The 27243-nt window shown below is 47.2% G+C and overlaps 1 protein-coding gene across 2 annotated transcripts in view; it reads right to left on the bottom strand.

Annotated features, from left to right (window-relative positions):
* Window positions 1-11583: 11583 nt before the first annotated feature.
* The window catches only part of Ndufa10 (NADH:ubiquinone oxidoreductase subunit A10), a 49737-nt gene continuing 34077 nt past the window's right edge, over window positions 11584-27243 (bottom strand). The window contains exons 9-11 of one of the 2 annotated variants that reach the window (XM_050163059.1): window positions 24143-24251; window positions 17253-17393; window positions 11584-11994 (exon numbers count right to left, since the gene is read on the bottom strand). In XM_050163059.1, the coding sequence (XP_050019016.1) occupies window positions 11926-11994; window positions 17253-17393; window positions 24143-24251 (319 nt within the window). In that variant the 3' untranslated portion in view covers window positions 11584-11925. The remainder of the gene's footprint in view (window positions 11995-17252; window positions 17394-24142; window positions 24252-27243) is intronic. The other variant, XM_050163061.1, reaches the window with a different exon arrangement.

Below are 27243 nucleotides of genomic sequence, written 5' to 3'. Positions count from 1 at the left end.
GAGTTTTTTATTTCATTTTTATTGCAGTTGCACACGTGATACACAGTGTCTAGAACGGAGACAGAGAAGCCAGCAGGCAGGACAGGGCTCTATGGACACACATCTTAGGCATCCTAAGTGAACCGTGTCTTCTGCCCTCCATAGTGAGGACAGCAAGGCACCTCGTAATGTCCTCTTCGGGTTGTTTGTGCCTCGGCTGGGTAACAAGTTCGGCAGTTCCAACAGTGCTCTTTTGGACAGGATGCTTATCTGGCCACTGGATGTCCTCTCTGTAGGATGGACAAAGGCTGTTGCACAGGCCAAACGAAGTGAACGTGTGTGCCTTGTCCCGTGGTGAGCCAGGGAGGCTGACATCTGCACCACCTGCCCTGTTAGTGGCTCCGATTCTGAGTGCTCCTCCCCAATCCCACTCAGATCTGTCTCTGAAACCCTGCTTGCCGGCATTACCTAGGCGTGACTCGCTGACTGCTTCCCAATGTTTAAAGTACGTTATTTGGTGACAAAAGCAACTTAAAAGAGGAGTTTGGTTTGGCCCACAGCAGGAGGCTGCAGCCTGTGGCGGCGGGAAGGCACGTGGCTGGTCACGCGGCATCCACAGTCGGGAGCTCAGAGCCCTTTCCCCTGTTCAGTGGAGAATCTCATCCCAAGGGATGGTGCCACCCACAGTGGGCGGGACTTAACTCCTTACTTAACCCAACCAGGAAAGTCCTTCACAGGCACCCCCAAAGCCTCACTTCTTAGGGGACTTTGGAGTTTGTCAAGTGTCGATGTTCTGGGGAAGACCCTGTGTCCAGTGTCAGGTCATGACCTTGTTCATCTCCTTGCGTCTGTGGGATGGAGGGACATTGTTTCTCGCTGGCCATAAGCTGGGGTTGCTCTTCTCCTGAAGTTTCTGACATATGCGCCTAAAGTAAATGTTGGCAGTTCACAGCATGGCTCAGATTAGGTCAGCAGGAGAGAAACATGTGGCTCTGATGTATTATCTATTATCTTAAAAGTGCAGTTTTAAACACATACACAGAAACACACACAGAGAGACAGAGAGACAGTGACAGAGACAGAGCGTAAAGAAACAGACTTCTAAAATTCAAGCACCAGGGGCTGGAAAGATGGCTCAGCAGGTAAGAGCACTTGCAGCTCTTACAGAGGATCGAACCTATGTAGGCACCTGTGAGCAGCCTGTAACTCCAGCTCCAGGGATCGGATGCCTCTGGCCTCCAAAGACACCTGCACTCGTGAGCACACTCTCATACACATATACACATTTAAAAATAAAGATGGACTTATTTTATGTTTGTATGTGTGTATCTGAGTGGATGTATGTGTGCACAGGTGCTGGAGGAGGCCAGAAGATCCCCTGGAACTGGTGTTACAGGCTATTGTAAACCACCCAATGTGAGTGCTGGATACTGAACCCAGAGCCTCTGTAAGAGCAGCATGTGTTCCTGACCACTGACCTACCTCTCCACAAATAAAATGGATATTCAAAAAGATGCAGACAGCAGGAACTGTCCATGAGGATGAACAAATGTCAGGCTTAACAGGGAGACTGCGAAATAGTCATCATGGATTATAAATATGTCCAAATAACAAAAGGAAACCTTGATTCAATTAGAAATACAAGTTTGAAGATGGTGTCTCATCAAGAAGATTTTTTTAAGTTAAGCTGGAGGACTAATTTTAATCACTCAGTTGGGCAAGCACTTGGCTTGCAGGTGTAAGGAACTGAGTCAGAGCCTCAGAAGCCACATGTAAGAATGGACACAGTGGCTAGCATTTCTAACCCCAAGGGTGGCAAGGCAGGTGGATCCCTGAAGTTCACAGGCCCGCTAGCCTGCCTACTTGGTGACTTTCCAGGCTAGTGAGGGGCTGTCTCTAAGATCAGTTGACAGTGCCTGAGGAACATCTGACATTGTCCTTTGACTGCCACACACATGTACACAGGTGCGCCCACCCCATCATACATATGTACCCACCCACCAGGATAGCCTCTGACCTCCACAAACATACATGTCTGTGTACCCACCACACACAAATACACGCATGCACACACACACAAACACACATGTATGTGCACGCACAGGAATTCTAGCAATAGGAAGTAAAAGGGCTAAAATCAAAACTTCAATGGGAGCTCAGCTGCCAGTGGGGAAAAAGAATGAACCGGGAGAATGGAAGACTTAGGCCTCTAAACACTGTGGAACCCAAAGAACAAAGTGACAATGAGAAGGTGACAAGGTAAAGGAGCTGGGGACCATGACGTGCGGGACATTCGGATAATGCTGCCTGCGCATGTCTGGAGAACAGGGGGGTGGGGCAACAGAAAAATGTTTGAAGAAACAATAATTGGAAGCTTCCCAACTCTATCAGAGATCACCCATCTTCATCCCAGTAGTCACGTGGTGCAGACAGGTTGCCGTTGACTGCCAGGGGCTGCCCCGGACAGTGACTGTAGCTATAGCGATGTTTCCAGAAGACATTCCTGTAGTAGAGCAAGGAGAGTGGAAGTCACCTGACTTCATCTCAGGCAGCAGCCCAGCCCAGGGGTGCTGAGTGTCAGCCAGAACTCGCCCCTGAGATCCTGAACATTCGGAGCAAAGATCACAACTGCCTGGTTCTTGCTCACCACAGACCAAGCTCGTTCCAGCTCTGCAGACCCTGTTTGTAAAGGTAGAGCCAGACCTTCCTCCTGCCATGGAGACCAAGGGGCCAAGTCCTCTCATGGGCCTACACATGTCCTGGGCTCACAAACAGCGGGACAAAGCTTGACATCTCTCCTGTCTTTTTTTTTTTTAACCTGTCGGCTTAGATGCTGGGTCAGGGTCCTGCTCAACTCTGCACACAGATACATGCCAAGCAACCTTTTGACTCAAAGCAGAAGACACCAGGCAGCCCTGCTGCACCCTCAGCCCTCGGCCCGCCCACACCACGCAGCACCAGCGGCCCTCAGCTTTCTGCTGCTGTCTCAGATACTTCACCTGAGGTCTGTCTGGGCTCCAGCACATCACACAGGGGACGTTCGGGATCTGCAGCTGGCCTCACCAGTATGGTTGCCTGTGAGTGAGGCAAGGATGGAGTGAAGTGTGGCTCTTTGCTCCTGTGTCCACTCTGCTGGCCTCCAAAAACCTGGGATGAAAGTCCCAAGATGCAAGGAAAGAACGGTAAACAAACTAATTCATGTGAAGCTTTGGGGGACCTGCAGCTGCACACCTGTGCCACCACGCTCCTGGGGAGCACAGGGGAGAGTGTCTGTGTTCTAGAAGGGATTGAGAGTCTGTCATGGAGCACTTGAGTGGGTGGGACAGCTGCAGAGGAAATCAGGAAGCTCTGACTGCTGAGTGCTGTGCTCACGGCTGGCTGCTTGCATCAGGGGCCATCACATCCACATGCCACCACGTTGACTTTCTCTCCTTCTCCATCTAAGCCCTGCCAATGGCTGGCTAAAGAGCCTAGGACAGAAGCTGTAGTAGTCCCAATTTGAGTTAGGGGAGCCATTGCCTGTGAACCTTCATCTAGGTGCTGTGTCCTCCAGGAGTTCTGTGACCTTCTTATTCCCAACCACTCCAGGCTTAACCATCTCACATCCATCCTTGCCAGAATTCTCTGCAAAACCAGTTCTTGTCTCTGAAAAAAAAAAAAAAACTCAGAAAAAAATATGGCTTCCATTATGCTTGCCTACTCAACCATCCATTTTCTATTTGTGAGCTATCTATCTATCTATCTATCTATCTATCTATCTATCTATCATCTATCTATCTGTCATCTATCTATCTATCTATCTATCTATCTATCTATCTATCTATCTATCTATCATATCTTTATTTATTCTGGAGGCTGGGTCTTGCTATGCATCCCAGCTGGCCTCAAGGTCTCCATAGTCCTGCTTCAAGTCTGTTGAATGCTTCACTTACAAGCATCTGTCAACAGCCACCATAGCCTGCTTGCCTTCGTCTTTTTCTAAACTCAGCAACCATGAGAACTATATAGCCTCTTGCAGCACACATCAGGGGCTGGGAGTGGAGGAGATTGGGCTGTCTCACCCAAGTCGGGATGTTGCCGACTATGTCCCAGGCTGTCCAGCAAGCCAGTGCCTTGTGTCAGGGGAGGGGGATCCGTGGCATGTGGATGCAATGGCTCCCGATACAAATACCCATTTGTGGCCACACCACTCGGCAGCTAGAGCTGGATGTGACCTTGCGTTTTATGTGACGAGGGAAGTTGTTCTGAGGCAGAGAGCAGCGGGTTCCAGGCAGTGTGGGGAAAGGCCTCACCACTGAAGGACACAGGCTCATGTGCCCACGGCCAAGGGGCAAGCTGTTTGCGTTAGTGTGTTTTAGAACACAGGGATTGCCCACCTCATTCAAGTGGGGGAGTACTGCAGACTATATCCTGGGCTCCCCCACAGGCTGGGCTTGAAACAAGATGTAAAAACAGCCTTTCCTCTTTTTAACAGTGGGGCTAGATCCCAGGGCCTCAAGCGTGCTTGGAAAGAACTCTACCAATGATTTTCAAAGAACTTGAATCTGGGTGAAAGATTAATCATTTTATTCAATTTTTTCTAAATATTTAAGAAAAGGTTCTAAGTTGGAAAGAAGGAAAACAAAATGCGTATTACTTATTTTTACACATATCAATGTATTTATGAACAGAATTCTGTCAGATCTCTGACAATGTAAAAGAAAATATTTGCTTATAGAATATTCTTTAATTGTGCCTCCGTTTCTTGCCTAACATCAAGTGAGGACTATTCTTTAAACACTTTGTTTTTCTTTTAAATTATAAGGATTTTTTGCTTTCAATACTGACTTATCTTTTGCAACAAATTACAGGGTAATTAACAAAATCTTTGAGTTCTGCGATCGCGATCCACGAAGAAGACCTGGGCATGAAAACCATTTTTTTCTTAGTCATATGCCTCTTCTTTTTCTTGCTCAGAGCAACAGGGATGTAGTTCCAGAATATATGACAGTCTTTAATAATAAGGCCATTGCCTGATAATGTAAACACACACACATTTAAATGGCTAATTATATGAGTTTCTACCAGTGACAAATTCAAGAGAAATCCAATTTTTATTAAAAATTCTGACTGTAACATTACTGGGGTTAAGTTGATTTCATGGCTCTATAAAGAAAAAACGAAGTGTTTATGTCATATCTGTTTTTTCTTAAAATGAAAGAAAAAGCAGAGAGGCCCAGACAATACACGAGTGAGAGACAAGTTTCAATGCGAGTGGATTGGATTCAGCCATCTGTGGCTTCGCAGTCACAAAGCTAAGGGGTGAAGAGGACAGTGGCTATTGTTCAGCGCCCACGATGGGATTCTGAAAACCATCCATATTTGATGCAGACATCCAACAGCTTATCCGGCGACCTTTGAAGCTGCTTCACAGTGCTGAGTTAGGGGCATTGAGGCTGAACATCTAACCCAGGCATGGATGCGGAGAGGCCATTCCACAGTGGGGAGAGAGTATGTCTTGGCATCACCTGGCTGGCTTCAGGGTGAGCTTGGGTTCCAGAGGGCAGCTCAGCAGATAGACAGGGAGGATGGGGGCTCAGATGACAGCTCACAGTAGCCATGAAGGCAGAGTCCAGGAAAGACAGGCTGGGGTTGGGGGAGGCCAGTGGGCTCTGGGTTCAGTGTGCCAAAATGCTGCTGCTCCACTGTAGGGTGTTGTGCCAGGGGCCAGTTGCAGTCCTGGCCCTGGCTGTAGGGTGTTGTGCAAGGGGCCAGTTGTTGTAGCCCTGGCCCTGGCTGTAGGGTGTTGTGCTAGGGGCCAGTTGTTGTAGCCCTGGCCCTGGCTGTAGGGTGTTGTGCTAGGGGTCAGTTGTTGTAGCCCTGGCCCTGGATATGAGGACATGTGAGAAACACCTTCAGAGAACCCAGATGGCCATTGGATACTTCCATAAGTCCAGCTCATGAGGCTAAGGGGTGGTGGCCCATCAGAGACCAGAACTGGATTACAAGATGGCATGCCAGCGGCTTCCTGGCTGCGTCCTCAGTCAAATGCATGTAAGCTATGACCTAGAGCCCTGATGTCATCTTTGCAGGATATCCTGGGCTCTAAAGTCCTGTTCTAGGCCACAGAGGAGACCTATCACCCATCCTCCCAGGTTCTGTACAGGACAGAAGGGCAAGAAGGCATGCATCTCACGTAAATGACTCTAGCAATGTCTAGTAGGAACCTGTAATGAGATCTTGCATCTGTGGGGGCAAACCCAAGGCCACAGACAGGCTAGGGGTCTGAACCTCAGCCCTGGACCTGAAGACATCTGCTGCCTGGCTTGCTCACACTCTGTCTTGGTACTAGGAGTAAGTGACATACACAAGTGAATTTGGAGGAGGGAAGAGGGTGGGGATCCAAGGCTTCTGAGGTTCTAGGCCTCTCCTCCTCTGTGCACAGCCCATCACCCAGCCTCAAGTGAGCACCCTTTGCTGTTGGGAGGGCCTGAGACTTGAAACCTCCTCTGGCTTCAAGTTAACTAACTCCAGTACCAAGACTGTACAAGTCAGAGCTGTTGTGGAAGGGAGGCAGCCTGAAGGCCTCTAGTCAGGCCCAAATACGGGGTCAGACCCCAGGCAGCTTAGTGCACAGGGTCCCTTCCATGTCCTACCTCTCAGGATAAATGCTGGACGTGCTGTGTTAGCTACCTTTCTTGTTTTTGTGATAAAACATTCAGCTAAAGTAAGTTAAAAAGGGTTTATTCTGTCTGGATGGTGGTAGTACATGCCTTTAATTCCAGCAATCTGGAGGCAGAGGCAGGCCGATATCTGTGATTTTGAGGTCAGCCTGGTCTACAAAAGCTAGTTCCAGGACAAAGAAACCCTGTTTTGAAAACAAAAGCAAAATAAAGCAAAACAAACAAACAAACAACAAAGAAAGGGTTTATTCTGGCTACAATTCGAGTACCATCCATCCTGGCGGGGATAGCATGGTGGCAACAGCTTGAGGCCGCCATTCACACTGCCTGTGCAGCCAGGAAGCAGAGACGCCTGGGACCAGGGACATTAGACCCGCAGGTAGGTCCTTCCATTCCATCCACATGCTATTCTGTCTGCTCATGTGCATGCTTAACCAGTGACACTCACACTGAGAGTCTAAATGGATGGACAGGGGCAGGTGGGATTCAAGAAGCCCTCTTGCCTGGCCCTTGTCACTTGATTGCCAGCCTGGCGACGCTGCCTTGTCTCTAAGACTTCCCAGGTCAGAGCCGGAGTCAGAGGAGACGCTCAGGATTCTGGCTCCCTCTCACGCAGACATAAGCACCTAGACACTCAGACTTTTAGAGGCCTTGGACCTGGAACACCTGGAGGTACATGATCAAGGTGATTACATGGTGCCCTGGGGACAAGTGCCATGGTCTTGCCTGGAGGTGGCAGCTCTGCCGGGCCAGCACACACCAGGGGCATCTGTAGCTGCAGCAGCCCACAGGGCTCTATCCTCTTGGCTTCCCACTGGCCCTGTCAATGCTTCTGGGAGCCTACAAGGCCGGAGAGGAGGCCTGAGCACTGCTGACGAGAAGGATGGGATGCTGTCCAGTTTAAAAAGGGAAAAAATGATCTGGAAGTGTTTGGAAGGAAGAGACATAATTATACCTGTTATATGTATATTCAAAAAGCTTGGCAGCTTGGAAAATAGGGCCCGGATCTGCCATTTCTTCCCATTTCCTGCAATTTCCCCCACTATTGTCCAGGGCTCCCTGAGCCAGCTCACCCTTCCCCCAGATGGTCCCCCCTCAACAGCTGCTGGTTCCTAACCAGCCCCACCAAAAGACTTGCTTTAGTCCAAGGAGGGGACTAGAGGAAGGGGGTGGCTCCTAGATTTAGGGACCACTGGGCATTGACATGGGGCGGACCAGGGTCACCTTGCTGGCCACAGGGCACCTCAGGGCTGCAGACTTGACAAGAGGTTGCTGTCAGGGGAGCTGCATGGGGAATCCTGAGGGCAAGGGTGTCTGTCACATGAGATCCAGGGCTGTGAGGAAACACAGGTTGTAGCTCATACTGATCCAGGGCATTGTGTGGGCCTTGAGAGTTCCCTCACCCAGAGCCTGTCTCCAGGCTGAGCAACCTGGACACCCAGACCTCCTCAGGCTCCGTCCTCAGTCGGCACAGCCCACAGGTCTTCTGGACTCTGATCGCTGTGTGAGAGATTAAGACTCCCTTGACAGCAGCAAGAGCCGCTGAACCAAGGGCTGAACTTCAGCAGGGCACCCGTGCTCCAGAGAGACACTTCCTGAAGGACAGTGTGCAGAACACATGGCACATCCACATTCGGTCTCCACAGACATCACACAGGACCCCTGGGGAGCTGTGTGCCAAGAGGTATTGAAGGACGCTGGAACTTCCCGCTCTCTGTGATGACAGTGGGCTCAGGGGCTTGGAGGTTGGCTGTGAGGCTGATCAGCGAGGTGTCGCTCCCCCTAAGACACCCACTCCAGTTTGGACTTCAGAGTCTTATCTCTCATAATGAAGGAAGAGTATCTCCTTACCTGGGTTTGATCAGCAGCAGGGCCTTGGGGAAGCCATTCTTTCCCGATTGGCCACTGGGAAAGTCAGGAAGCAGAATCAGCAATTAAAAGCCTAAGGACAAAATGACCCTTGTCAAAACAACTGTTTTGACTGAGGGCTGGTTGAAATGAGGAAGTCTCACTAGGCGATTAAGGGCAGGTGCACACATCTGGCTACAACTCCCCACCTACAGGGTACCTACAGGCTGTGACTCCATCGCCTATATAACCACCCCTGTATCCCTGTATCCATTTTCAAACAAAAGGGTCCTTCAAGACAGGGCTTCCCCCCCCCATTGGCCAGCTCTTATCCACAATGGTTCTTTCTCCAGCTCTGCCTAACCTCTTGCCTCTCCAGGGCTCTGTTCTGCTCTGAGCAGCCTGGGCCTTGAAAGGACAGTCTGAAGAGCCAACCGTGTGGGCTCTTTACCTGCTACGGGCAAGGAGTGGCCTGCGAGCACAGAATGCTGTAATTTGAAGTTGAAAGGGTTGAAGGCAGCGTATGGGGAGTGTTAGGAAAGCCTGGGATGGGCGATCCCACATACAGATCTAACCATCACTGGGCTGTGCCCACTGCAGTGGTCCTAGGCTTAGCAGGCAGTGGATGTGACCACTTAGGACTGTGAGGAGGGAAGCCAGTACACGTGTCTTTGTCCTTAGTATTGTGTTTTCATATTGCCCTGGCTCCAGGTCGGTTCCAAGGCGGCATCATTTTGTTTCTTGCCACTGACCCGGCTGAGGTCTCACTCACATCCCACTGGACTATGCCCTGACCCTGGAATGCCCTAGCTTTGGCCCCTTAGTCTGCTCACCTCCACGAGGCTACCAAGTTTGTGAGGAACACAGAGAGCCTCTGCTTCCAATGCACACAGGAGAAATACCCTACTGCTGCTGGCACCACCCCTTCATAGGAAAATGCAGCTTTAAAGGGTAGATCTGTTGGACTAGCTTTCTGTCAGAATACTAAAAAAGTCATAAAGGTCATCTCATAGGTGCCAACGACACCCTGCCTTAAATATCCCTTGCCATTGATCCTTTGGGGTAAGCCTATATTGGAGATCTCTGGTCCTAGGGTGTCAGATCAGAGTCCTAGCGAAAATGGGATACACCAAAACTTAGAGCTCGGGCCTCCCGGCAAGGCCATGCAAGTAAGAAAGGCACTTTCCCTCAAACTCTCTGGTCAAATCCTGGACTTGCTGTCTTCCAGAGGAGCTTACCTCTAAAGACCCCAACAGGACAAAAGGACCTAAGGGCTGCAGGTCCTGGGAACCCCCTCAGGGGCTGGCTTTATATTCAATGTAAAGCCCAGGGTGATTCAGGTTCTACCTCCCAGCTGTTTCAAAGGCTACATTACGTGAGGGTGGTAAGTGCAGCACCATCCTGCCTACTGCACAGCAGCCCTAACCTTGCAGATCTGCCACAGAGCAGGCCTGTCTCCTTGGTGCCAGCACACACAGCTTACAAACGGCCAATACAGAAGGCCTTTCTGGTAAGCAGATCACAGGATGTTTCTAAGCAATGAGGAGCCGTCAGAGGGGCCCAATGTAAAGCAAGGAAGAGAGGTCTTCATTTGTACTGCACTGCACAATCCCACCCATCACATACAGCCTGACTGCGGGCTCTTAGCCCCTCCTATTACCTCACACCCACAAGTGGCCATGTAGCTACACTGCCCTCACTGCACTGCTTTGCCTGGTGGGAGGCTATTTGCCATGGCTCCGTGGCTGTACTGTGGATTGCAGTTGGCAGAAGTCTGATGCCTGGGGAGCATGCCAGCTGCCACCAGGCTGAGCCTTGCTCTGCTGAAGACCGGCGGTGGGTGTGGGTGTTGGGGGAGGACAGCCACAAGGGCGGTATGTCATCGAGGACTTCCTCTTCAACAGAAAGCACACAGAACCAGTGTTGAGACAGTGCTGAATTCCTGATCCTCAAAGCGCCGAGGCTGCCAGTGCGGGCTAAGCAAAGTGCACGCTTTTATCTCAGCCCTGATCTACGTTCCAAAGGGCAGTAAGCATTTTGGTGAAACTAATGAGGTAATGCACTGAAACCAGATTAGAGCTTCTACTAGACTCTGCAGGGTTTCACCCTGGAGGAGTCTGGGAAAGTGGACTCATCTTCCTTTGCTCAACGTAGGGCGAACACAGGAAATGGGAAGACAGACTTCTGTAGCAACACAAACAAAGGCGACACACACCCAGGGAGAAGAGCCACTGGGAATGAAACAAGCATGTGGACTCTCAGGACGGGGTGTGTGTGTGTGTGTGTGTGTGTGTGCGCGCGCATGTACTGTGCTGACATGTGCAGCAGCTCCTCGTAGGCATGGGCCGGAAATATAGCCAAGATAAAGATTCTTTCTCTTTCTTTAAGCCATTCCTAAATGGGTTCCACAACACTCCAGGGCTGGCCCATTTCAGGAGGAGGAAGAGAGGGAGGAATGGCAGGTCGGTAGCAACAGCAATAAGGCCAAGCAGACTGTTTTGGAAGATGAAAGTCTTCTGTTTGGTCTAATACTAATCCCAGCTGCCATGTGCTGCGTGTACCTGATAGAGCCCAGTGCTACTAGGAAACTGAGTGCTAAATTTCATTAAGTTTTAATGAAGCTAAATGTAAGTCATATGTACTAGGAACAGTCACAGCAGGGGGCTCAGTACAAACTTACAGCTTAGGACAATTTACAGAGGAACTCCCGAATAGCAACACGGACTGACACTAGCTCATAAAGACTCCTTCCCCCTAGGTGCCAATACAGGTGAAAACCAAAATGCAATTGCTTTCTTCACTTGGGACTGGCACCCTGATTTTTGGTGACAGTATGAGACCTTGCCTCTGTACCCACATTCCATGCTCATCAAGTGAGCCTGCTTTAGAGGACACCATTCTGCTAGTCTGTGGGGGGTCTTCTTTCCCTTTTTGCTCTAATGTGCACTGTTAAAGAAGAAATGCTTCAGAAAACCATTTCAACATTGTGTGTGAGTGCAAACTGCAGGGAAGGCATGGAAGGGCTGCGCATCACCACCGTGTGCGTGTGTGTGCGTGCGTGTGCGCGAGCGTGTGTGGACACAGGAGGAGGAGCTATAGAGCCAGATTTATTTCTTGAAGTTGAGAGGACTGAAAGACACAGCACGGGGACACGGGGCGTCCAGTGAGCTGCTCTTCCAGAGCAGACATGCTTTTTTTTTTTCCCCCAGATGATTCCAAAATAAAACTGGAAGGTTCCAGAACCTTTTCAATGGAAGTTGAATCTTTCAATCAACTAACTAGGCACAGGAAAGACTGGATTTTTTGACCATTTCTTCAGGCAATCTCTCGATCATTGCTTTTTTTCCTGTTGTCTTGTCTTGTAAAGCTCTGGAGTTCAGAGTTGGGCAGAGCAGACATCTTCCTGGCTGTGACACAGCTAGGCAGAGGGGTCCATTCACTTCAGCCAGATCCACTTGTCACCCACTTCTTCATTGTATCCAGGGTTGTACTTGCGGCCTGGCAGCTATGGGGGAAAGGCATTAAAACACTGTTTAGAGTAAAGACCACATGCCCAACCCCAAGCTGATCAGCTACTGCCCATCTAGTACCCAGAGGAGCACCCGAGAGCAGGGATCCACTGCAATGAAACAGTCTTGCCCAGAGAAGCCCTGCTAGATGAGACAAACCTGTAGAATTCTCACTGATGTCAATAAGGACAGGAGGGACAACAGACAGCAGAGGCACTCAGCAAGAGCTGGCAGAGGGGACCCAGCCTAGGAAATGTCTTGTTCTCAAGCTCTGACTGCCTGTTTGACTATTGTGAATGTTGACTGGCTTTGAGAACCAGTGACGAGATCACTAGAGGCCATTGTCACCAGGGTCTTGGCTTTGAAGAGTGAGGAAGTGCAGGCAGGTAAGGAAGATGGCACAGGCCTTGGGAAGTCACTGAAATGTCCAGGTCTGAAGGAGCACAGGCAAGAAACGGCTGTGGAAGCAAGGGAGCCGTGGGAGAGGCCTCTGGCCTGTCATCAGCTGTCCTCAGCTGGAGAGTTGGACGTCACAAATAAGAACCCAGGTGCTAAGACATAAAGGTACAGTGTGTTGCAGACCAGCCCCACAGCCACTGAAACACAGAGCTTCTCCAACTTCCTTCCAGCTGAAGAGAAGGTCGCTTCTTCTCACTTGCTGGACCGATTCGCACAATTCTGTCTGACGAACAGAAGATGTACCTCCTTCAGAGGACTATCTGAGCAGGTCTGCACTACTCCAGCGGCCAGTCAGTCGGCAGGGCCAGGGCTTTCAAGCACCATTGTCCTGAGTTTTAGGTAAAAACTAGCTGAAAACCTCAAAACCTGCTGAGCCTCACCAATGTCTACTAATTGCTTCACAAAACCCACTCTCTGGAATTCTTCAGGAGCATTTAATTGGCTTATGAAATCCAGTAAGGGGCACCCCCAGATTCTGGGGAGAAGGCACAGCACCCCGAAGTTCCTAGTTGATAACTGTTCACCTGTGGGCTGGAAGCCATGCTGAATCTAAACCAGCAATTCAGATCACTAGAAGGCTCCAGATGAAGCCCAAGACAAAACACCTCTGGACAGGGCCCTGGACAGCTGGAGACACAAGGAATGCTACAAGATATGCATGTATTTTTTATTTTTTTCAAAAAGAGTGGGCGGTGGTGACACACGCCTTTAATCCCAGCACTTGGGAGGCAGAGGCAGGTGAATCTCTGAGTTCGAGGCCAGCCCGGTCTATAAGAGCTAAGGCACCAAAGCTACAGAGAGAAATCCTATCTCAAAACAACTAAAAACAAAACAAAACAAAAAAAGAGTAAGTCACTTGCCTCAAGCACATGGCACAAGAATCTGCATTCGTTCCAACTCTGGAGTGGGTGCTAAGCCCGAGTCCCTAGACACTTCATTCTACCTGCTCCAGCCTAGAGTGGACCTGTGCTGCCATGTCCTGCTGTTTCCAGCCTCCACTCCTCCCTACAATGCTTCTCCTTTGTAGATGCTTCGGATAAACTCCCAGAAACAGAACTGCTTGCTGAAGCAAAACAGCCTGAACAGCAGGTGTAGACAGCACCCCTCCATGGCTCTAACTTGACAGTGTGGAAGTTCTGGTCTGGATTACTGTGCTGCGGCTTAGGCAAGGGAGCTGACTCAGCACCTCTTCTCCTTGCTCTTGGTCTCCAGGGCCTCCCACCAGGACGAGCAAACTGGCTGCTCTTCAGGCTGGCTGTCCTTGCAAACAGGGCACCACCTTACCCGCCTGTGCACAAGCTGACTATGGGGCTTCACCAAGGTTCAGTTGGGAGTCTGAGAGGCAATGACAAGGTGTCTTGTTACCTTGTGTATCCCAAGTGAAGCCACCGAGTTTTGGATTTAAGTAACATGAAGGAGTAGGGTTCTGAAAGTCGTAAAAGATACCCCCCTCTACACGCCACAGCCAGTGAAGCGGACACTTCAGGTTCAAAGCAGCATGTGCAGAAAAGCCCTCTCCTGACCATATACTGGACATGGGCCAACTTGTAACATATGGCCTCCGGGCCCCGGGTTCCAGGACCACGGCCTGACAACTGAGACCTGCCAGATGAAGCACCATCAAGTAACAGCTGTGTCCCAACAGGGTGTGCTATTGCATCTGGTCTCTCTCTCTAATCAGAAGCATTTAGAAACTGGAAAGCTGAGTCCCATGTCCTACCTGATCCTAAACAGGCCAAAGTGTAGGGACATAGGGTCTAAGCAAAGAAAGAGCTCCAGAATTTGTCAGGGCCACTGGCTTTCAGCTGAAAACAATGTCCAGGCAGCAGAGGTGATATCCTGCAAGGCTGGACAAAACCTCCAGGAGCTGTGAGCAAAATGAATCCAAGGCTACTCACTTTAGGTGGTGGGTCAGATGGGTTCCCACAGGCCCCTCCTCACACACACGAGCATAAGAGAGATCTCAGGTTATACTGTCCCCCCAAAACAGGCTACGCTAGAGCACTGGAAAACTAAAACTCACTGCTCGTAGGATTAATGCTGATGTGCAAGTAACTGCACCGCAGCCAGAAGATTTCTAACACTTGTCTCAGAATAGAACAGCATCTAGCATTCCAAACCATACAACTCACAATGTGCTGCAGCAGTGATGCACTTCCAGACATGTGCAAGTGGAAAATGTGACCCTCAGCCAGAGGGAGAATCAGGCTGACTCAGAAATGACGAACATGATGGATTAGTGAACAGGGACCTTAAAGCATCTGTTAGGAAAAGTGCTCGATATGTTCTGGGAACAAAATGACAGATGACAGAACAAGGGAGAGCTGGAAAACAGAAAGGCAGAAGTTCCAAGTTCAAAAATAAGATTCCTGAAGTACAGTTCTATTGGGGGGCTATGAAGGACGGGCCCTTGGGGCGCACTGCCCTGCTCATGGCAGGCCACACCCTCCCTGTCAATGGCTGGGGCAAAGGAGCAGTGCCAGTCCACTTTGTAGCCACGGGCTCTTCCCAGGCTCTCTAGTCTGGCCACACGCCTCCTGGATCTGTCCTCCCCACTGCCTGCCAGGCACGCCACAGGCTCTCCTGCCCCTTCCAGTTGTCTTCTCTGCTTCCTCCTAATACATTGCTTCAACATTTCCTTGGTCTTCTGTTTCTTTGAAGATCCAAATAATACAACGGAACATCAGCATATTTCTTAACAGCATAGAAAATAGTGAACACAAAGATATAACAGAATTGACTCAAAATAAGACAGAAAGAAAATGGCCAAAACAGTTTCAGTGAGCCATGAAAACTTCCATCTAATGCACATGATAGATTCCCCAAACCCCGAGGAATAGGAAACCTTTCCCAAATGCTTTACAGAGAGCACATCCAGAAACTCAGCAAAACTCTGCAAGATACAAAGACAACCACACAGAGGCAAGTCACAATGAACCCCTTAAAAATAGTACTAACGGGGCTACAGAAAACCCTGAAAGAATCCTGGGGCAACAAGACCAAAGGAGAAACAATGCAGGCACAAGGCATAGAGAACCTTCCAGGTATTGTGAGAATGGTCAAGCTAGAATCTTCTATCAATTGAAAACACCTCTCAGAAATAAATATTTTTTAGTTAGCCAGGCAAAGGAATTTGTCACTATCAGATCAGTACTGTAAAAACTGTTAAGTCAAGCAAAACTGGGTCCAAACAAAGGTACGGCATACACTCAAAATGACAGTTCAGGAAGAAGTCAAAGCCCTTTCCAAATCTCTTTAAATGGTAATAATTTACTATTCAAAGGCTTCTATAAGCAACATTATAGCCATGCTGGAGACCTTCCTTCTTAAACTTTATTTTCTAATTGACTTAAAAAAAATCAGAGGTTTTGATATTTCTTTCTCATACACCCATTGTTTCTGCTAACTCTCCCATCCACAACCCACGTCTCCATCCTCCCTACCCTGACTGAAAGCAACCCACACCCAACAACATCGTTTTCTTTCATATCACCTATGTTCTACCAGACACCCTCCCTTAAGGTGTCCCGACGGCTCCTTTCTAATTCCTGGCTTCTACGTATGTTCCAAGTTAAGCACACAGATCTAAAGATGCGAAGCTGGACCTGCATATGAGAGAGAATGTGTGGTATTTCTCTTTTGACCCTGGCTCATCTCATTTGGGAGATTTTATATATAATTTTATCCATGTACCTGAACATTTCATTTTTCTTTACAGCTGAGTACAGTTTCATTTTGTATATGCCACATTTTTTTTTAAGCCATCATCTGTTGACAAAATATATAGGCTGATTAATTTTCTGGCTATTGTGTCAAGAACAGCAATGAACATTATGGACCAGGGTCTTTATAGCAGGATATAATGGGGTCTATACACAGGGTGGTAGAGTTGGGTCATATGGCAGGTCCATGTGTTGCTTTTTGTGGACCCTCCACACTGATTTCCATAGTGATGCACCAATTCATACTCAATAACAGTGACTAAGAGTGCTTTGTTCCCAACTGCATCTGCTTACATCTGACTTCTGGATAATAGCCATTCTGGCTGGGGTGAGATGGAATTTCAAAGTTGTTTCAGTTTGTATTCCCCAATGGCTAAATTATGTTGACTACTTTCTAAAGTATTTATTAGCTATTAATATTTCTTATTTTGAGAATTCTCTATTCATTTCCAAGGCCCATTTTTAAATTGAACTGTTTTCTTGAAGTTTTAGATTTGTTCTTAGTTCTTTGCACAACCTAAATTTTAGTCCTCTGGCAGAGGTACAGTTGCCAGATATTTTCTACTATTCCATAGGCTGCATGAACAAAAATCCCAGTACCAAATGCAAAATCTCTCCTTGTAAGTTATTGGTCACAGAAGCCCCAATACAGGTTCTCAGTATTCTTCTTGGTTAACTGTAGCCAGTCTTTCTCTGTCCTGCCTGCCAGCTCCCAAATAACCACATGGAGACATTTTATTAATTATGAAAGCTCGACCTTAGCTTGTACTTGTTCCTAACTAGTTCTTATAACTTAAATTAACCCATAATTTAAAATCTTCACTCTTTTATGTGGCTTGGTTACCTTTACTCTGAACTGCCCATCTTGTCTCCTCTGTGTCTGGCTGGTGACTCTGCTTTTCTCCTTCCCAGAGCTCTCTCTGCCCAGGAGTTTTGCTTATTCCTCCTGCCTAGCTACTGGCCATTCAGTTCTTTATTAAACCAATCACAGTGACACACACATCTTCACACAGTGTAAAGGAACATTTCCACAACAGATACCCACCAGAACTAAGTGATAAGACACCATGTACCTTGGTTTCAAGATTCAGAGAAATCAAACTGGAACCCAGCCAACTGTCTCTTCCCTGCCAGACGACTCTCCCAGTCCTGGAAGTGCTATGGCTAACTAAAGGGCGAGAAAAGGCCTCAGTGGTCTTTCCCAGGTGTGAATCCTACAAAATATAAAGTCAACTTGAGAGACAAGATGCATCCACAAATGCAATAGTGGCATCACTACTATGGGTAACCATCAGCTCTTGGATTAGATTTGAAGCCTGCTCCACAGCAGAGAATACGTGTCTGCTATGATAAACCTTCGCTCTCAAACTCATAGTTGGGAAACCAAGGTTCTTAGGGGGAACTTACCACTGTCGTCTGACCTGACACCAAACTGCCTTCTAAATACTTAAGGTTATACTCATAGATAAATGCTACTTGACTCAATCAGAGAATCTTCTCTGTGAGTGAATACCAGTGAATGCAGAGACTCATGACTGCTCAAGGTGCTAAGAATAAGTGACGGCTGGGTGCTCATCCCTTTATAGACCTCTTAGTTAGACAACGTCATGGAGGAGGGAACAGAAGGAATATACAAGCGGGAAGGAAAAATGCTGCAGAATGCTATCTTCAGGTCACGACACAGCCACTGAACACACGATCTCACAGCAGTTGGGGTTGCCTGCACTGCACCTGTATGAGAGTCAGTGTCAACAGTCAACCATAGATCAGGGAGAGACTTATGGGACCCTCCTGTCCCTGCTGAACCACTGGCTATTGACAGATTCTGGAAGTTGCTGTTTTCAGGTGTCTACCCAATGGTGACAGTTCCAAACCCATGGTCCCACATACCATGTTGTTAAAAATCAGTGAGATCTACACCATCTGACAAGGCCTCTCTGAAGGCAGCTGCTAACAGATGTTGGTCTTTTCTAGGGACAAATTGTTTTGTGTGCCAAAGCCATGTATGTAGAGATAACTCCCAACTCTTCATAATGAGTTAAATGGATGAAGGAAGTACTGGTAAACACATGTGCAGGTAGTAGGCCGGGGTATACAGTATGCTTAGAGCTACCTTTGGATGCCAAGACAATGAGCGCAGACTTGTGATAATTAGTCTGAATTGGGAACGACCTAGAAGACAGTAAAGCACACCCCTGGCTGTGCCTCTATGTTTTCCTCTGAAAACAAGAGCATGATGGTTCTGATCCACAAGTGGACTGATCCCTGGATAGATAGAGTATGATGAGATGTTTGGGTGGTGGTGGAAAGTAGGAGTTGGGGCCCAGCTGGAAGAAGTGACTACCATGGACAAGTCCCTAGGAATTGTGGCTTCTCCTCAGCTTCTTAACTGCTATATTAGTTGTTGTTCCCTACCTTGTCTTCCTTGCCAGGATAGACTGCCACCCATGAAACTCTCAGAAAAATAAGTAATTCTTCCCTAATGTTGTTTTTATCAAGTGTTTTGTTGCCACTACAAAAAAAACAAACAAACAAAACAAAACAAAACAACTAAGTCTTCCGAAATGAGCAGGGACAGTCCCAAGCATGGCCCCAGTGCAACAGCTGGGCCTCTGTGTATCATGGCCTGAGCCCCTGCTCTAGTCCTCATTCTGTCATCTTTTCAACTTCCTCTCACTTACTCTTTGCCAATCAATTCACAAAAACTTTCGTTTTTAACAACAAAAATCAAGTAACAAACTCAGAAAATACTGGCTAGCCAGTTCCCATTCTCCTGACACTTTTCCCCACACAGTCATCAAAGCAAAACCCTGAGCTTCCTTTCTTGTCATGGATATTTATACACTGTGTGAAGGTGTATTGCAGTGACTGGTGTAATAAAAATTTGAATGGCCAATAGCTAGCCAGGAGGTATAAGGGAGATTTCTGGGAAAGAATGGAAGAGGAGGAGGGCTCTAGGCACAGGGGGATGCCAGGAGACATGGAGAGAAAACAGGGGTGCAAGATGGAAGAGAGGTAATGCCACATGTAGAATGTAGATAAATATAGTGGGTTACTTTAAGATATAAGAGCTAGTTAGGAACAAGCCTAAGCTTTATGCCCAATGTTCATAATAATAAGTCTCTGTGTGGTTATTTGTGAGCTGGCGGCCCAAAGAAAAGTCTTGACCTTCCTCCCACAGTACCAAGGTGCGCAGCTCCTGTACCTCTATACCCAGCCAGTTTGCTCCTTTTTACTAGCCTCCTTCCTCATGACATGAAGTGTCTTAACACTGTAGTCAAGTGCTTGGCTGGACTCACTATCTTGCTGGTGGCACTCTGTGCTTCCCAGGAGTGGGGTGAGGCAGTGTTGGCTCCCCAAGAGCAATGACAGTAGTGCTTGCCAGTGCAGTGTAAGCAAATCACTAAGTCAGAATTGTCTGAGGTTTGAGTGCAGTGGCTGGAAGACAGTTCCGCTGCCAGAGAAAGCCTTTGTGAAAGCTAGTCAATAGCTAGGTGGGAAACAGACAGAGGGCTTCATGCGTTCTTCTCTGACTCATCCATAATGCCATTTCCAGAGGGAAATTTTGTGATAATTGTTAATGTCTAATAGCAAAGAAAACTCTGACTCTAAGAAGAAAGTCGTTATTATTACCATGCTTCATTTCAACCCATCATTTTTAATGGAAACAACTTAGTTTTCTTAAAAGACAAACAAACAAACAAACCAACATTCCTCTAAATGGTTACAGTTTTCAGTCACCAAAGAGGAAGCTCGAGGAACACACAGTACAGAGACAGAGCGACCCTTCAGAGGAAAGACACGGGGCAATAAAGGTCAACAAATGGCCACACTGGTCATTCACTGAACCAGTGCCCACCTGAGACTGTACTGCAGGTTCCTTAAGACTTGGACTGAGGACAAGGGGCACATGCATCACTGCTGAGAGGAGCCTGCAGAGAACTGGAGTCTGTGCCATGAAGTCTGGGTGGGGTAGGTGGGGTCCTGGCACAGAAGAACAGAGTGAAGTGCTGAGGAGACCTGGATGACACTTAGTTGACACCCAGTGTCCATGCCTTCCTGAAAAGCTCCTGAAAGCTGGTGACATCACAGCCATCTCACACACACACACACCCAAAGATATATATGTAATATCACATTATATTATATATCTGTTATATCTTTTAAAAAGCTAAACTTATTTAAATAGATTTTTCCAATTACTTGTTTAAAATCTTAAACATTTCTAACATTTAATTAAATTCACATGTTCAATGCTATAGACTCTTTTTGTTATTCAGTATTTGTCTTAGTATATTGTCTTAGGTATATCGCTGTGATAAAACACCATGACCATGAAATAAACTCTTTGCTCCCCAAGTTGCTTTTGGTCATGGGGCATCTCCTTGTGGGTGAGTAGCACTGTCAAAGTCTAAAACTGTCTTTACATTCTTAATCAAATACAAACAACAGGGACAGGGAACAGCCACAGTGAGAGAAGATGTGAGGAAACACCCGCCAGGCTGCAGAGACAAAAGATCACACAACAGCAGTGAGACGGGCAGGAAAGCAGACCTCAGACAGGCACTGCAGTCATCAGATTACTCTATTTGAGACTGTTTCAAAAATCTGTACAGCAAAACTAATTTTGCAAAGTTGAAAGTGTAAACTCTAGAAACAACAAAAAAGTCAATGATTAAAATTAAAAGCTCAATGATAAGAACAGCAGATTAAAGAGTAGGAAAAACGATCGATCTGGAAGATGGCAGATGAACATGTGTGGGCTGAAACACACTGAGAAAGGCTGTAAGAAGATTGTGCACGGGGCACAGTGAGACACAGCCTCTGGGAGCCCGAGGAGAGCAGAGAACTGGCGCTGACTGTGGAGACCAGTTACAGGGACAAAGGGCTTCACAAACCTCAAGGCGACTGGGGACAAAGGCACATGATCTGGCCCCAGGTATACACACCCTTGGCAAAGCTCAAGACCACATCAGCAAGCAGACAAAAACCAGACCCTGTGGAGAAACAAGAACCATGCCATAGAAATAGCAAGCTGCTCTTTAGAACACAGAGCCAGAATCCGAAGATGCTCAAGTCTGTACTGGGTGAAAGAAAACAAGCTGGCAATCCAGAATTCTCTGCCCCAAGCATATTATTCCACAAGAATGAAGACAGTCTCCCTTCCAAGTTTAACCTAAAGCTGAATATGGCTTGTGACTCCCTGGAGTGGGGTGACAGACATTGTTAGGGTTTGAAGCAAACCATGGCAACTGTAATAGGCCAACAGGGGAGCAGGCAAGGCTGCTCACAGTATCAGTCCTATAAGTGCCAACAGGGCGAGCGTGAGAAAGGCTGAGCTGTCTCCACGCTGTAGTAGTGGGACCCTGACAGCATGAACTCACGACTTTCAACACACACAGATAAACACACAAAAAATCGTATACAGGGAGAGCATTTCCTCACAGCAGATACTGAGGATGTGGAAGGACTACAATTAGGAGACCAGGCTGGGCTGTGGTGGCTCACGCCTTTAATCCCAGCACTTGAGAGGCAGAGGCCAGCCTGGTCTACCGAGCAAGTTCCAGGACAGGCTCTAAAGCCACAGCAAAATCCTGTCGCTCTGTACTCGCTCTGTAGATCAGGCTGGCCTTGAACTCACATAGATCTGCCTGCCTCTGTCTCCCGAGTGCTGGGATTAAAGGCATGAGCCACCACTGCCTGGCTGAGTGTCTCAATCTTAATGGTCATTACAGTTGACTAGAAGACTCAAGAGAACACAATCCCACAGCCCAGGTTGGGGTGTGATCTAGCAGGCCTAGCGGTCCGAGAAGTGGTATTCCTAATGCATGAGCATGCACCCTGGAGAAAGGTGCAGAGACCATGCAATGAGTAAGAACAACGGTGTTCAATGAGTTTGATGACATAGGATAATAAAAGGGCATTATAGTGATCTCAGATAGCAAGACAAGGTTATCTTTTTCTATTATTAGGTAATTTTTTCAGGTTGGCCAGCCTTGAATTCACTGCATAGCTAAGGATTACCATGTGCCAGTGGACACATGGAGAAGGCACAGAATCCTCTGTAACCAGAGTTCTAGAGTTATGAGTTACTGTTGGGGTTAGTAACTGAAGCCAGGTCCTCTGCTCTAATTGCTGAACCATCTCTTCAGTTCCTCTTACCAGTTTTAAAAGTTTGAAGTATCCCTCAAACAAATTTAAAAATACAATAAAAGATAAATGAAGATCAAATAAATATCGTTTTAATTTGCTGCAACAAAGAATTCCTCCAGGAGGAATGATCCTAAGCAGAAGCAGAGCCACGAAAGGATGTGAGCCCCAGCAGAGTTAAGTGGTGGGTGGTGCAGACCTATCTTGAGTCAATAATGTCTTGAGGGACTTAAAATGTACAGAGAATTAAGACACACAATCACAACAGGTCACAGGAGTTGGGCAAACGGGGCTCAATGCAGTCTGTGACTTCCCACGGTCTGCAACTGGAAAACTACTGATATTAGACTCAAATATGTCAATTCTGACCACTTTAATTACCAGTGATTACTAGCTAATTACAGCAAGCAGAGGGAAATAAATGAAGCCAGAAAAAAAGGTAAGATAAAACAGAGAGCAAAAACCTATGACAGGCCAGAAAACACTGTGGAACAACTCAGCTAAACCCACCTTCCTTCCACTGTAACTGGATAAATATCCCAAATATTGAGAATAACAGAGGTTTTTAATACCTTCATGGAACTAGAGAGGCTGACAAGAGAAGCTGTGCTATACAAACACTTGCTGGAGAATGGAGAAAGGGAGGCACTGCAGCAGCACTCACTGGAACAGCCCATTGCTAAAGCACAAAAGGGTCAGCACCAACCACCTAGACATCAGCACATCCACTCTGCCAATGAGGTCAAAGAGGACAGCACAGAGGTGGCAGGGCCAGCTATACTGTAGACCCTCTTGCTGCAGTACAGGCAAGAAGTACCTGAATGAGGCTGCTTCTACACGGCAGAGGGAGGTAAGAAGTCCACTGAGGCTAAGATGTTGTCAGTCCAGACCCAGACCACACACAGCAAGGAGCCACCACAGCCTTGTTTGAGGAAGCTGCAGTCTCCACAGTGCACGCAGGAAGAGACACACAACTGCTTGCTTTCATCTCACAGTAAGAGCAGCAGCAACATGAATGGACGGTGCCTGGTGGGATATTTATAGCTGTGCTCCCAAATTTCTATAGTGAATAAAATTATTTTCAAAAAGGCCCACATTACTTGCTTAAAAGAAAACATTGAATACTTCAAGAAAGGGAAACAAAAACAAAAACAAACAAAACTGGCCATGGTGGAACGCTTGATCAATGCTTCTGGTGTGCAGGCCGCAGGAGCGCACGCACCTCTCACAGGGAAGTGGACTAACATGTTCCCCTCGATGCCACTTCAATGCAGTGATCTCACACTTTCCGATAACGAGCAAGCTACAGCAGACCATGACAGAGGATCGCTCTTTCCATTCCATGATGCTGCTCGGTGCAGGCTGCTACTCCTGCTAAGTCTCTGATCCTGGCTGAAGGGCTGGAAATGGCCCCACACTAATGGAGGGACAAACGGCTCATGGAGAAGAGTGTAAATTAGAGGAAGACATGACCGGAGTGGTAGCTGCTACCTCCACTGTCTTCTCTGCTATCCTTGCTGCTTTGCAGCACTTGGTTGGAGGACACTGTAGAAATGTAAGCCTCATGACTTAGAGACACACTGTGAAGAATACGGTGACATCAGATGGAGCCATGAAGAACTGGACACACCAGCTAAAGAACAGAGGACATGTATGTGTCCATCAGATAATGCACCTGAACGGTACTGGGTGTGGTGTATGAGGATGCACTGCTTTATGACTGAAATCGAGGGGACAGCAGCAGATCTATTCTTCACAGAGGTGGCTTAGTGGCCACAAGCACCCCAGACTCTGCCCCATGGCTAGGGCTCACCTCTCTGAAGCTGTTGTAGATTCGGGTACCCTGGTGAGCTCCAATCGTGATTTCTGGAAGGTAGATAGGAACAGTCGTGTAATTCAGCACATCCATCTTATCCTGAACCCTGAAAAGACAAACATGAATTACAACAAGCCATCAAAATAAGCACCATGAGGAAACTATTATCTTTGACTCTTAAAGTATCCATAGAATAAACAAACAAACAAACAAATAAATAAACCCTAAGATAGGGGCTGGAGAGATGGGTCAGTGGTTAAGAGCACTGGCTACTATTCCAGAGGACCTGGGTTCACTTCCTAGCACCCACAAGGCAGCTCACAACTGTCTGTAACTCCTGTTCCAGGGGAGCTGGTACCCTTGCACAGACATACATACAGGTAAAACACCAATGCACATAAAATAAAAAAAAATAAATCTTTAAAAGAACAAAACAACAACAAAAAGCCTAAGATAATGGCTGTTCAGCAGCAGATGTCTCCGAAACACCACCTCCCTCAAATCACCTGGGCTGTGCGGCCACTCTGCTGAAACAGCTCTAGAACTGAGGGAGCTCTGTGAAGCACTGAACCTTCGGAGTTTGGGAAATGGGAAAACATCAATGTGTCCTTCACAGACAGGAGCAGGGAGAAAGGGACCAGCAGATGGTACACACATGCCCTCACTACAAATAGGCAACATTAATCCCACTAGAGGAGGTGGGCCCTAGTTACCCACAGTCATCACTGGGTACTAGTGATACCACCTGTGGGCTTCTCTCCTTGCTTTACCATTTCACCCTGCTGATACGAGAATGTTTATAGTGTTGTTACAGTGCATTCACTTTGAAGCTGGTTTCAAAATAACCATTGTGCTTGAAGAGACACCTTTTTTATTTTTTTAGAAAGAAACATAAAAGCTGGGCCGAGTCATACAGGCTTAAATCCTTGGATGCTTGAAATCTTTGTACTTGGGAAGCCATGACAAGAGAGATGTCACAAGTCGGACCAACCTGGGCTACCTGGTGAGACAACTGAGGGGAGAAGGCACTAAAGCTTTTCTTACAGGTTCAAGAAGCAAAGTAATTATTTTCATCAGATACTCAGCCACACCTAAGTTGTAAAGGCAACAGAGAGGGCATTTCTTCTCTGCAATTTCTAAGTGGAGATTCAATACTCATCTGGCTCCTGGTGGCTGGACTTTGTAAGAAGCATCCAGGCTCACTATGCAAACCTGCAGACAACCAGGACCCCATAGGACTAGAACAACACTAGAGAAATGCAAGGCACATGGCTCCATGGGTCATGCTTCCCTAAGAAACCACAGGGAAACTAGGGCTGTGGCAGAATGAGCTTTGTGGGTAGCAGCAAAAGCTGGTGTCCTAGCACAAAGTGGCTCAAATCCCACCCCATACAGCAGCTGTCCAGTTGCCCTTCCTACCTATCCTCCCATGCAGTTTGCACTTGTTTAGGTAAATGGCCATATTTGAAACAATCAAAGATTAAGGTTGCTTTTATTAGCTTTCATATCCAGTTGGTTTATCTGTCAGAAAATAAGAAAACATTTTAAAACAATGCAAGCATGCAAACAGTAAAGTCTGCAAAGGACATAAGTAGCTGTGTTCTATAAGCTAGCTTTGTTTAGCCGTTAGCTAAAATTCTACAGGACCAAAGCCCATCTTCAGCATCGCCTTCTAGCGCCTCCTCTCCAGAGCCGCAAGCCGACAACTCTGTCACACACTCTTTACACAACACGATTCCAGCAGTGTATGAGCACACAGCTCTCTACTGCATCACATAGAATTGTTTTGTTCCTGCTACTGTCTGATTTTGTTGAAGTGGTAACAAAATATTTCAACTAAAACGAAGTACACGGTAAATGTTAACAAATATCAAAGTAGTAGGGTGGTACCTGGTTTTCTCTATAGCTGAAAATCCTAAGAAAATGTTGAAAGAAAAAAAAGAACGTGTTCTGGGAGTCTATGAAATAGAGCAATAGCGCCATCTATGTTTAGTCTGACAAAATTACAATTTACACATACCCCAGAAAAAGTTAGGCTGTAAAAGTAACCTGCTGCTCTATTCTGCACCTTATTTAAACCTGGAAAGGTTCAACTCTTAGCAGAGTCACAGAAATGATGAGAGGCACACAGCACATCTCCAGGAACTACTTCTCAGGTAGGCTAGAGAGAACACCCTAGATCAGAGATAATTAAAGAAACAAAGGCACTAGGAAGCCTTCTATGGCTGAGAACACAGGAGCAGCTAAGGAGAGTTCTGCTCACAGAACTCTTGGTTCAACTCTGCAGTTGGAAAAACCGAGCTGAGAACAATGTAGCTACCACAGCAGTGTCCAGCTACGATGTGGTGACCGTAGTCTGGTGGGAGCACTATGGACAGAGGGCTGAGGCAGGAAGACAGAAAAGAGTAAGGTGGCAACTGAGGTTTTATGAGTAAAGATTTCTCCATCCGCAGAATGCACCCTTTTCTCCCACCTTTCACAGCCTGTTTTTGCTTCCTCCTGGACCATAGTTCTGCCTGAAACTACGTGGACAGCCTCCCTCTGCCTCCAGACTTCTAGATTGCTGTCTGGAAATGGGCTCCCAGCAGACAGTGAGCCTCCTGGGCAGCAGTGGTGCTCTGTGGAAGCCGGGAGGTTGGGCAGGGGTGAGTGAGTGCACCGACAAATATAACTGAAATTAAATGGAAATGCTTTGAAGCAATAATTTGGTCAAGTTCTGGACCAAATTATTATAACTGGCAAGTGGCATGTTTACAGTAATTGTCTTAGAAAATAGATCCTAATTTTCATTCAAGAAATTAAAATCAACTCAATTACCACTGGAAACTGTTATGAAACTGAGGAGAGGACACAAGACAGGGAAAGGACAAGGCCGTAGTAAACGGAATGAAAGCAATCAATTGGACGTTGTACCTCACAAACTCTGGGAAAATTACAGGACACAGCTCCATACCCTGATAACCATATAACTAAGTAATTACCAAAATTATGATTTTTAAGCATGGATCAGATCAACACGTGTTTCAGATCACTTTTAGAAAATGACATGGTATTATCTGTGGGAGGTCAAAAGCCAGACACACACCCCCGTCAACACA

This window comes from Alexandromys fortis, unplaced genomic scaffold (genome assembly GCF_014885135.2).
Source record: "Alexandromys fortis isolate MF-2015 unplaced genomic scaffold, M_Fortis_MF-2015_v1.1 scaffold_139, whole genome shotgun sequence".
In the NCBI taxonomy this organism is placed as follows: domain Eukaryota; kingdom Metazoa; phylum Chordata; class Mammalia; order Rodentia; family Cricetidae; genus Alexandromys; species Alexandromys fortis.
Note: the sequence above shows the minus strand (reverse complement) of the source record. Positions and strands in the feature narration are given on the sequence as shown.